General features: G+C 45.0%; 1 protein-coding gene across 1 annotated transcript; it reads right to left on the reverse strand.

Moving 5' to 3' along the window:
* Nucleotides 1–5,873: 5,873 nt before the first annotated feature.
* Nucleotides 5,874–9,527, reverse strand: mafba (v-maf avian musculoaponeurotic fibrosarcoma oncogene homolog Ba). Its single transcript, XM_048983685.1, has 2 exons — nucleotides 9,306–9,527; nucleotides 5,874–9,081 (listed from the first exon to the last, which is right to left on the reverse strand). Exon 2 carries the CDS (start codon nucleotides 9,026–9,028, stop codon nucleotides 7,895–7,897), a length of 1,134 nt encoding a protein of 377 aa, XP_048839642.1. The 5' UTR covers nucleotides 9,029–9,081; nucleotides 9,306–9,527; the 3' UTR covers nucleotides 5,874–7,894.
* Between the last annotated feature and the right edge of the window lie 2,624 nt (nucleotides 9,528–12,151).

The following is a 12,151-nucleotide window of genomic DNA, read 5'->3' on the forward strand; positions in this document are numbered from 1 at the left end:
GACACTGCCTTTCGAATTGTATGTCACTTTTAGATGAAAGCATCTACTAAGTAAATGCGGGATGGTGCTTCTGTGGTTCGGTTAAGCTGGAGAGTCAGATACTGGGTGCCCTGGATCCCAGCAGGGTTAGTGCTAGCGGGCACCTGAAGGTCAGCCTCACAGGTCCAACAGAACATCCTCTCCCACGGCTGCATCCAATGCTGGCACACTCTCCCTGCCACCCCCGTGCCACAACTGATGAGGAGGGTCCAGCGGAGTCCCGGGGGAACGTTCACCTGCCTCAGCCCCCCTCCCAAAATACCGTCCAATCCATAGGCTGTCCAAAGCAAGCACACACACACACATGCACACACACACAAGCACACACACTCACCTAGACGGCGCAGAAGCTCAGTGTCTTGACTCTGTTCTGACTCCCACACCCTCCCTTAACCACCCCCCTGCCTCCTTAATAATTAACTCTCAAATATTTAACTTCCAGGCCAGGATGATGTCAGACACAGAACGGCAAAGTGTCTCCAAACTCCAGCAGATCCAGTCTGTTTTTGTCATATAAAAAAAAATAAAAAATTACGCACCATAGAGCAGGTGCACACAACATTTTGACATGGCCACGTCCCTTAAGCACCTCCCTACCTTGCTGCCACACCTCTAAAGCTCCTCCCTATTGTGTTGCCATGCCCCTAAAGCTCCTCCCTGCTGTGTTGCCACACCCTTAAAGCTCCTCCCTGTTGTGTTGCCACACCCTTAAAGCTCTTCCCTGTTGTGTTGCCACGCCCCTAAAGCTCATCATTGCCATGATGCCACGCCCCTAAAGCTCCTCCCTGTTGTGCCGCCACGCCCCTAAAGCTCCTCACTGCCATGCTGCCACGCCCCTAAAGCTCCTCCCTGTTGTGCCGCCACGCCCCTAAAGCTCCTCCCTGTTGTGCCGCCACGCCCCTGAAGCTCCTCACTGCCATGCTGCCACGCCCCTAAAGCTCCCCCCTGTTGTGTTGCCACACCCTTATAGCTCCTCCCTGTTGTGTTGCCACACCCTTAAAGCTCCTCCCTGTTGTGTTGCCACGTCCCTAAAGCTCTTCCCTGCTTTGTCGCCATGCCTCTAAATCTCTTCCATGCCATGCTGCCACGCCCCTAAAGCTCTTCCCTGATGTGTTGCCACGCCCCTAAAGCTCTTCCCTGATGTGTTGCCACGCCCCTAAAGCTCTTCCCTGATGTGTTGCCACGCCCCTAAAGCTCCTCCCTGTTGTGTTGCCACGTCCCTAAAGCTCCTCCCTGATGTGTTGCCACGCCCCTAAAGCTCATCCCTAACATTCTGCCGCACCGATGAAGCACCCGCCATGCCGTGTCCCTGTGCGCCGTCCAGCCAGACGCCAGTCGATGGCGATCATATTACGCATCCAAACGGGTCGTTCACATCGGGCCACTGCAGCCAGTGCTGTAACGGACACCGCCGGGGGGCAGGTGTCGCACCGAGGTTGCAGAGAGGTCGCCACGGTGATGTACTGCCCGTCTGAGCTGCGCTTCAAACTAATGCGGCAAGTTTTCTACAGACCAGAAAGACGAAGGAGTGGGAAATGGGCAGCGAAAGGGGTGGGCTGGCCACCAAAAGAGGGCCACTGCCTGTAAGCGGGCGAAGGGGACTGAAGCGGTGCTCAGAGAATCTCTCCTCTGTGTTCGATTCCCGGGTCAGACACCAATGGGGAAATCAGGGAGATGCACTTCCTGAGCGTGATTTTCTGAAGCCTGGCCCAGCAGAGCCAGAGCAGAGGAGCGCTGGTCTGAAACATCTCTGGAAGGAAGTGCATAGATATGGGGGTTATAGAGTAAGCAGCCTTCATCTTGCAGGTTCATTTGGTTGGGTAATGAGCACCATGCCCCCACCATCGACACCCCAGTGAGGCCACGCCCCCCCACGGTCTCCCTCGTGTGCAGTTCGGGCTCCACGCTGCACAACACGTGGGTTTAATGGCCCATGTGGTCGCACCACGTCCTCTGTGACCTCCGCCCCCCCCCTTCCCCAGGACCATCAAGCTATTGAGTCTCATCCAGCTCAGCGAAGCAATTCTCCCAGTGCAGGAGTTTGTCCCAGGTGGGGGTGGGGTCGTTTTAATTTGCAAGGAAATCACTCTGATTTGGAGTAGCAGGAACGTCTGTTCCAATAAAAATCAATGGGATCGCTGGTGGTGGTGGGGGGGTTGTGTGTGTGTGTGTGGGGGGGGGCGTAGTGGAATGATGGGCTTCCCAGCAACATTTCACATGGATACACCAGGGCTGAGCTGAATCAAACCCATATCTGTATCCCGTATCCAACAGCGACGTATCAGAGGATTCCTGAAAAAGGCTCCATGGAATCTTCTTCACTCGTGCTTTCTCAGCAAACTCCAGAACAAGTTCCAGGACTCAGGCAGTCATGTGACACCACGACCCCCTGTGACCTCTGTGATGTAATCATTCCAGAAGTTCCACAGTGAGTTCGCGAAAACCGAAAATGTCGCTGTTCGCATCAGCATAGTCACACCTTTTCAAAGGCGACGCATGGATCAATTAATGTTAAAAATGTTTTACATGCCTAAATAAAATAGTTAAGTGAGAAAAGGTGAGAAAATAGTGTTTTTGTCCATTTCATCAATTTGTGTCCGGCAGGGCCTAGAAAGGTCTTTGTGTTTTAATTTATTTTATTGAAAACAAAGGCAGGGGGGGGAGTGGGCTGAAGACCCCAGTGGCTGATAACGGAACTTGCTTTTCCTGGGTAAGGAGACCTGGCAGGTTCCCATGGATACCGATAAGATCGTCAGGGGGGTGTGAACGTGCGATCTGAGCCTAAAATCGTTACCGCCTACTGGTCACCGTGCCCTTGGTTGATCCACCTCTAAAGATCGCTCCGCCTCAAGGCCATGGTCCTGCTCTGGAAGGTTCCGCAGGCTATCCATGGTCTGAGCTTCTCTGCGACCCAGAATGAGAGTTTGGTACGAAATGCACAGAGAGAGTGCGATAGTGCACTCAGTACGACTGTGCTATTGGGCGGGCAGGCGGGATGTTACCGGGGGTGTTTTAGGTCCCATAGTCCTCCCAGCAAGCCCCCTGACTCATGCACCAGTGGTGCAGCGTATAATCGACGGCTCCGATAAGAGAGCTGACTGGCTGCGCACGGACCATGAGTCACGCCACAGCACTGAAAGTGAGAGTGCTGACTCTAAGTGACTCTGACTCATTCATCACAAATCGTTCATTTGCTAACCCCTTCTAAGATATTTCACTTAATTTCCCTGCTCAGAGCTGCACATTCCTCCAGCTTGCACATCCCTCCAGAATTTTTTTTCCTGCTTTCTTTTCATTCTGCCTTTTTTTCACCGGAGTGAGCGTAGTCAGGTGCTGCCCACCCCACCTTTGCTGAGCAGCGAGACAGACAGCCATACTCAGCACAGTACGACCCCCCCCCCCCTCACGTCAAGCATGGACATGGCCAGCACGACCAGCCCAATAAAGCACAAGTTAAACCTGCAAACGGGACACATCAGGCCAGCCCGAGGCATATTCCAGCAGGAAAAAAACTACACATACAAAACATCTACTGGTTACATTTTGCAAAAGTACCAATAAACGAAGAGTGGATAATGTATTCGCCACAAATGGACAGACGCGTACACAGATACACTGTGCACACACACACATATGCGCATATACATCTACAGGCCTACAGTGCAACTGTAAAAAAAAAAAACTGCCGTAAATTTCTGGGATGTTCCCGCATGGCTTCGAATGAGGAAACGGGCCAATTTCCACCCGACTCGCTGACAGGAAGCACATGCAGCAAACTAGCCACGGTGTACATTTCCTGCCTTTGCTTGTATGTGCCAAATAGCACAAGCTATACCTATAAGAGCAATTATACACCATGGTATAGGCACACTCCAGTTCTCCGACAACCTGACACATACAACCATCTCCTTACTTATAGAAAGCTCAATAAAGGGTGTTTCTAATTATCATAGAATTATTAAACATTTTTAATTTACTATAGAATAACAAGGTATCATTATTATGTCCTCTGTATGTTATGCATCCATTCATTTTCTAGACTGTTTATCTAGTACTAGGTGGCACTATACATAATATAATATAATATAATATAATATAATATAATATAATATAATATAATATAATATAATATAATATAATATAATATTAATTCTCATGATAAATGTTGCATCTTTCCTGCCAGGACTCTCTGGTGCTGGGACGCACTGCGTGCCTCGTAAGCGCTTCCGGGACCTGAATGCTGTGGATGCGACACGCGCCCAGTCTGCCTCGATGGGCCGGGGGAGCAGCGCTGCGCCCTTGAGAATGTGCAGACGCTGGGCAGATAATGTCCTGACAGCGGAAACCCTAAACCTTTAGGAAATGGCAGTGCTCCTCTCCAGCCTCTCTCCCCACCTCCCCACTCGCCTCCTCCGCTGGCCTCCTGCCTTGCACTGACCCCACCGCCGCCGCCGCGGTTTGGCTGCATCCTTAGGAGTGAGCGGGGGGGGGGGGGTCACCGATCCATAATTATTATATCGCATTCAACTGAAAAGAGAGAAGAAAAAAAAACACTCCAAAACTGACTAGTGGGAAAATGTTACTCAGATGCTCAAAAAAAATATTCCAAATAATCCGTAAGAGACTGGAAGTCCTATAATCCAGAAACCAGAGACCCAACCCTGTAGCTTGCAGGATTAAAAAAAATATATATATATTGCGGATAAGATTTTGTTTAAAAAGCACGGCTTTAGCCTGTTTTTGGCACTTGATGACAATAACCAGTTCCATTAATTGTGGCCACTGGCACAGTTACGGGTGATTTGACAAATTATCTGCTGCAGATTACTGGAGATTGCGGACAATGAAATATTTGTGTATGGACACTGCAGGAATTGTACCATACCAAGTAAGAAAATACCAAAAGACCTCAAATACTGAATATATCAAGTACAATGACTGAAGCTTTATTATAGAGCTAGTATAGGCTGCTTATTTGCATTTTGAAATTTTCCTAGAATTAAGCATTACAATTCTAATTTATATGTCATATATGCAATATATGTGTGTATTTTTAATCTGAATGCGATTACTCATTCATTTAGTTCATATTCGACAATGAAATGGTTAATTGGCCTCACGCGGCAGGGCGCGCGCTGTTGCAAGGTCAAAGATCTCCGTTTACCGTTCGCACGTGCACGCTGCATTTCTGCGCGCGTCAGCAGGGCACAGGAGGAAAGCGTGCACATATGCACTGTAACAACTCCAGTGTTTACTGTAATTAACCACGTTATCTGCGCTGTAACGCTTTATTACAAGCGCATATCTATAAAAGTAAGGTAAAAGCGTGCCGCAAGACACAGCTCGTTAATAACGAGAGCGACACTGGTACTGCGTTTAATGCAGTTCGTGGAAATTATACCAGCATTCTATATGAATATTAACCTTCACGTACATTTATTACCCATAAAATTTCTAAATCCGCGAAAAAGTAGCTTTGCACAGCCACACGCCAGTCCTATTTCGCATTTACAAGGCCAAAAGAGGCAGAAAGTGACACTCAGGTTTGTATTATATTTAATGTCGGAATCTTGCATGCAAAATGGTCCCAGGTGAAAGAATTTGCACCGGATGCACGTTGATTTAAATCTGAAAAAAAAAACGTACGTGTGCTTGCAAAATGAGTAGTGCTAAGCTCTCAAGCATGTGCGTTTGCGTGTGTGCGTGTGCGCTGCACGGGTTTGCACAATCTGCGTTGGTTAGTCATGCGTGCTCTGCCAAACTTTCTTTTTTTATCGCTGAAAATTCTTCAGTGGAGGCGAACTGAAAGACACGAAAATGAACAGCCTCGAATATTTGCCATTTCAATGACTTTAATAAGCAAAATATGAAACCATTTCTTCCAAAAACAACGAAAAAGACGAAACAGAAACCAGCCTGAATGGAACTACAACAATCCAAATTTAACTTTTTTTCATTTATATAAACAGGACTGAAAATTGATCCCCTCGCAAAACACATGAAATAAAAAAAAAATCCGCCGCTGCAGTTTCGATTTGATTTCAACACAGTTGAATCAGCATCAGTACAAACCAAAGATTGTTAAATGCGTGACTTTTAACAATAGTTTTAAATGCAAGCACCATGCTTATTCCATATGATCTGACTGTTAATTTAAATCATTAAAATAAAACTTAACTATGCATCTGGCCAGCAGAACCAGAACATCCAAATAATAAAACAAAATGATAATAAAATATAACCATACACATATATAGTTTTCATTTTGAGATTTTGCAAAACCAGAATCCTTTTTTTACTGACCGGCAGAAAAAATATAGGAAAACATATAACATTTATCGTAAAAACTTTGATTTATAATATACACAATGACGAAATAATACGCAAAACGTAAATAAATCCCTGATTTTGTGCATGCTGACAGTTATTTACATAGTGTGTGTCATTATCTGAGAAACCACCGGGTTGAGTACAGCTGTCCCGCACGACTCCGGTTGTAAAGTGGAAATTATATGACTTGTATATTTCGTTTGTGTTATATAATAGACTTATGCCATAGGTGGCGGAACTGTTATTTGTTGTTAAACTCTCCAGCTTAAACAGTGAGCCACAGATCATCAATTGCAATTAATTTCGCACACCGTATTTGACAGCTAATTTGTAATGTGTACTTTATTAACAACCTGCGAGACAAAGCTACTGACGTACAGGACAATTCATTAACGGCGAATATAACTGCGAATCTCTTAATATAACAGTTCGGTACGCCATTATAGCTATTTATTAGTACTTAGAGTTGCCACGCCTTGGGCTTTCAAATACATCATATAATAATCCATATATAGTATGTCTTCCTTGAAGGGGGTCTGCAAAAGCCCAAAATGAAAACTTAAAATACCAAAATCATGATCCAGAAAAGTGCACTTAATATACAAAGTCTGTTGTCATTTAATGCAACTGCAAAAATGCCCGTATCTCGGAAACGCAATACCCAAACAATGGAACAAAAGGAAAGTTTAAAATCAGCCTCCTTAACCCCGTTGGTGTCGTTTGCCGTTGCGTATATTTACAAGCTTAACCCAAAGAACGCGAAACTGCACGATCTTTAATGTTGACACTGTCACTACCTCATTTCTAAAACCCAAAAACGGCTAATGGAAAGCTCAGATCAACAGCATGCTTTGAAAATACACAAGGGAAAAGAAAGTACAAAATAGAAATTATTACCATACATGTCCAGCATGCAGGATTAATATTTAATGCAGTTTTGTTTTTATATATATTTGTATATAACCAAGCAGGCAATAAACCGATGAGATGTTGCATAAAATACCCCGCTTTTGACAGTTTAAAGTTTGAATCGGGATACAGGAACGAAATAAAGTTTGCATATGTTGAGTCATTTTTTTCCCTCTCATTTCTTTCTGGTATTTTTTTTTCGGGCAAGTGCAGAATGCAAGTCTTAGTACTCTCCTTCCAGCGCAACCGTTTTATATTTCTTAAATCGAAAAGAAAAATAAATCACAGTAAAAAGACTAGTCCGATATCATCCCATGCTCCTAACAGATTAAAGCGACCTACGAAGAAAGTTCAGATTCAGCTTCTCGTCTCTTTTTCGGGGAGAAAAAGTCTTCTCTACAAGCTACTATTCTACAAAGATGGTGCACTTCTGAAAAACGTAATTTCTTGTTCTTTGTATTTCAGTCGGATGGAGATGGTTATATACGAGATTATTACTTTCAGGATATTTCTTCTAATATGAATACAGTTGTTAATAGTATACTCGGAATCAGTAATATCGGTTATTTTTTTTCCTTTCTCTTTCTCAGCATCAGTTGTCGGACATCAGAGTAACTCACATGAAAAATTCTGGCGAGGACGGGTTGTCACTTGTGGACCCAGCCTCACGGAACCCGTTTGTACCAGTAAGTTTCTCGCATTTCATTTTATATGCATCTCTTTCGCGGGCCAGCCGGCTGATCTCCTGTTTGAGCTGCTCTACCTGATTAATCAGCTGGGTCTTCTCGTTCTCCAGGACATGCTTCTGCTGTACGCGCTTGAAACGGCACGACTGAGCGTAGCCGCGATTCTTGAGGGTCCGGCGCTTCTGCTTCAAGCGAATCACCTCGTCCTTGGTGAAGCCGCGCAGGTGTCGGTTGAGCTCCCTCACAGACATGGACACCAGCTGGTCATCGGAGAATCGGTCCTCCACGTTGAGCCCCCCTCCTCCGCCGTGGTGACCCTGCTGGCCCGGATGGGCGTGCGGGTGATGGTGATGGTGGTGGCGGTGATGGAGCTGTTGGTGGGCCCCAGGCGAGGTAGGAGATGGGCTGTCGGGGTCCTGGCTGTGATGATGATGCTGACTGTGTGCATGGTTGTGTGCTCCAGGGTGTCCTGGCAGGTCGTCCGGGTGGTGGGAAATCCCCGGGTACTGATGGTGGTGCTGCTGGGCATGGCTGTGACTGTGGTGAAGATGTGCTGCCCTGTATCCCTCGAAGCTTCCCTGCTGAAGTTGCTGTTGGATGTGAGGAGGCGGAGGATGCCCGTGGGCCGTGGCGCCGATCAGAGCTTCCACGGCGTCCTCCGGCGTCAGGTTCAACGTCTGCGGATCGATCTGCTGGTGGTAGCCGCTGCTTGGCATCCAGTAAAGCTCTTCCAGGTGGTTCTTTTGCTCGGTTGGACTAAAGCTTGGCGAGGAAGGTACTGAGCTGCAGGGGGTGCTGATCGGAGTAGAGGACACGGAGCCCTGCGCCTGGAGCCGATTGCACTGCCGGACTGAAGCACGCTCGATCCCAGCCACGGCTTCTTTTTTAACGTCGAACTTCATCAAATCAAAGTCATTCACGTATTCCAGTGCCAGCGGACTCGTCGGCAGGTCCGGACCCATGTTCAGTTCAGCGCTCATCGTTTCTTTGTTTTGCAAATAACTGAACGTACTTGCCAGCGCCGCAAAATCCGACTTTTGACTCGCTTTCCTTCTTTCTCTCATGCAAAGGTCCTTATTTCAAATGTTCCTCAGCCACTGGAGTTCTTAACACGCAGCTGTGTTTGCATAAAAAAAGAAAAAGAAAAAAAGAAAAAAGGCGTTATTTTAATGTACGGCAAATGACATTGGAAATCGCGCTGCTATAAACTACTTAGACAGTAGAGTAGCTCAGGAAACGAAAAAAGAGGAGGTAGAAATAATGTCTCAGTGCAAAAGTAAGAAACGAAGTCCTTTCAGCAGAAACATACGAACATAAATAATAATTAAAAAAATAGGCTACCAAGCTCGGCTGCCACCCCAACGACGTCCCGGAGCAGCAATTCTGTACTGTATGTCCTTTTGCCAAAAAGAAAGAGGTAAAGAGGAAGACGACAGCGCCTGCTTTTCGCTCGGACAGCAGCTTTCCAGCTCTGCACCGCAGAGATTTGGGCCCGCTTTCCCCGCGCACTCGCTCGCTCGCTCCCGACTCTCAGTGTGGACTGCGCCGAAGGGCTAGCCTGCGCTTTGTTATATCCCGGCTGATGTCAGAGAAGGCTGGTTAAAGCCGCGCTCCTCTCCAATAGCGGGATCCTCATTAGCATAATGATCCTGGGAGGGGACAGCTAGAGACATCAGCTAACTCGCCGTGGAAAGCTAGAGGAAAGGGACACGCGGAATGAATGCCTTTACATTTTTTTTCTTCATTTCATGGCAGCGGCGAATTTGCACTGTTGTTACTATAAAAAATAAACAGTGTCCCTTTGTTACACATACCGAATACTGCTAAAGTTTTCAGTCAATAAAAAGAACTTATTTAAACAGAACTCCCCACCATATTAAAAAAATATATATAATAACACGTGTTAAGGTGCGTTACAATCCAGTTCAATAAAATGATTGATACGAATCAAAGACAAAAAAAGAACATGAAGCATTCAAATATTTAATTGTAGTTCAACCAAGCAACGTGATGAGAAGCCAAAGTAATGTATGAGAACGGATGAAATATTAATAGATAGGAATAAATTGTATCTTTACAGGGATCACACAATATGTTTATACGTGTCATACTGTAACTATGACTAGTTAGGCACATTTCGCTAAGACCATATTCTGCATGACCTGTGCGTAAAAATAACATTGTGTCACACTATTATAAAACCGCTTGAGATTGCATTTTGAACCAAATGGAGAATCTTATCTATTGCAGCGTATATGTGTCATTTTTATAATGTATTTCAGCAAGGCCGGTTTAAAATGTGCATTATCCAGCTGTTTTCATGTTCTTTTTACCCGATCATGGCTAAGTACTGGAGTGTTTGACAGCGCTGTCTGCACGGACAGCGCGCCTCGTTTCTCGCTGAACGTTTCGTAATGTTCCCCAGAGTCGCAGAGCGAGAGCGGTCGTCCGGCCATCGGAAAACGCGCTCAACACTGACCCTAAGTGGTCATTTTACACCCTAGACCAATACCGAGTCCAGCATGCAATACAAGGTGAAATTATTTTACCTTTTTTTTTTCAAAATACGGCGCATTTTCCGACCACACAACAAAACTTTAGTAATAAACTCAATATAATCATGCGGATGCGCACCTTTTGTTAACAATGGTAGGTTGGGTTTATATGTGTCAGTAAACAATTCAGGGCGTGTGTCGTAAGAAAACACACGCAACAATATAAATATAGAAAACGGAGGATTTAACAAAATCCCTATAACGTTTTCAGATGTTTTGCGCAAGCGGTAAACTGCTTGATAATTAGCCACCGCAAAGGAGAGATACAATTATTACTGCTTCCTCTAAGTGTAAACGCTTCATTTCAACGTCCTATACATCCTTATCGATTATTTAGTTTATTAACCCGGCCGAGTGTAACAGACACTGTTATTCAATAATCAAACAGCCCTGTTGTTTGATTAAATTCTCCAATCATTTGATCAAAGGATTGCTGTATGGAAATGGCGCTAAGGGGCAATTATTACACTTTGATCGCTATCGAGTTCCTCACTATCTGAAAGAAGTAGGGTATACGTTTAAGGCAATACGACGACCACAAGGCACAGGCCTACGACCTTAGTCAAAATTCACTGGTGATTTATCGCAAGCGACATAGGCCTACTAGGTTTCTTTGCAAGCACAATGATATCTGAGTAATATTCTTCGTAATCGCATGCTTAAAATGGTGAGGAGACACTAAACACTGTATTATAATTCGATTTCGGGGAGCTTGTTTACTTGTTTACCTGCGTAGCGCGCAATGGACATAAATCTATTCCAATGGATGTAAGGGAGTCTGCTTTTCGCTATCTTACGGCCGACGACCTTCACGCATTTTAAATGAACATCTGATCTGTCTGCACAGCACATCTATGACCTAAATATAACATCCTTCCGGATTTTCAGTTAAAAACAATAACAATAAACAAACAAAACGGCCTTATTACAACGGCATTGCTAGTATTATTTGAACGATATGAAATGATTGACGTGTTGAAATAAGTAGTTTCATCTGGACCTATAAACCAGTATAAAAAGTAGGACAATAAGCACGCGGAAAGCACAGAATACATCTTCCTTGGAAACCCATTATCCAATTCGTCAATTTCCACCAACGCGAACAAACACCACCGGAAAAAATAAAAGTTGTTCAAATGTTTGACACCAAGGGTTATTATCTTACATATTATCGCAATCATTTTTGAGGCTCACAGCGTCCTGTTCTCACTGTGGATACGCGTTTAATGTTTTACAAATGCATTGCCTACAGATGTACCAAACTATAACCAAGATTTGATTTAACACTCTATCATAATGATGCATACTGATTCATTACCAACACACAGTAAGCGCGCACACGTTACACATTCCCGACACCGACTATCTCTGAGGAATCATTACGCTTTACTTACGCCTGTGAAATTCGTTTTGTTAAAAAAAAACTCTCATTCTTAGGATAGAAATGCCGCTAAATACTTAACCGAGATGTTTAAGGTAAATAATCAGAAGCCGAATGCGAATCATTAGCATAAGCTATAAAACGTAGCATGGAATCATCTACAGGTATAGGCGTTCATTTGCCACACTGATCCGTATGTTAGTCTACACCGGGACACGCAAAAAACACGTTTTCTCTGAGGCCAGCCTTCC

The sequence above is a fragment of the Brienomyrus brachyistius genome, chromosome 18 (genome assembly GCF_023856365.1).
Source record: "Brienomyrus brachyistius isolate T26 chromosome 18, BBRACH_0.4, whole genome shotgun sequence".
Taxonomy (NCBI): Eukaryota; Metazoa; Chordata; class Actinopteri; order Osteoglossiformes; family Mormyridae; genus Brienomyrus; species Brienomyrus brachyistius.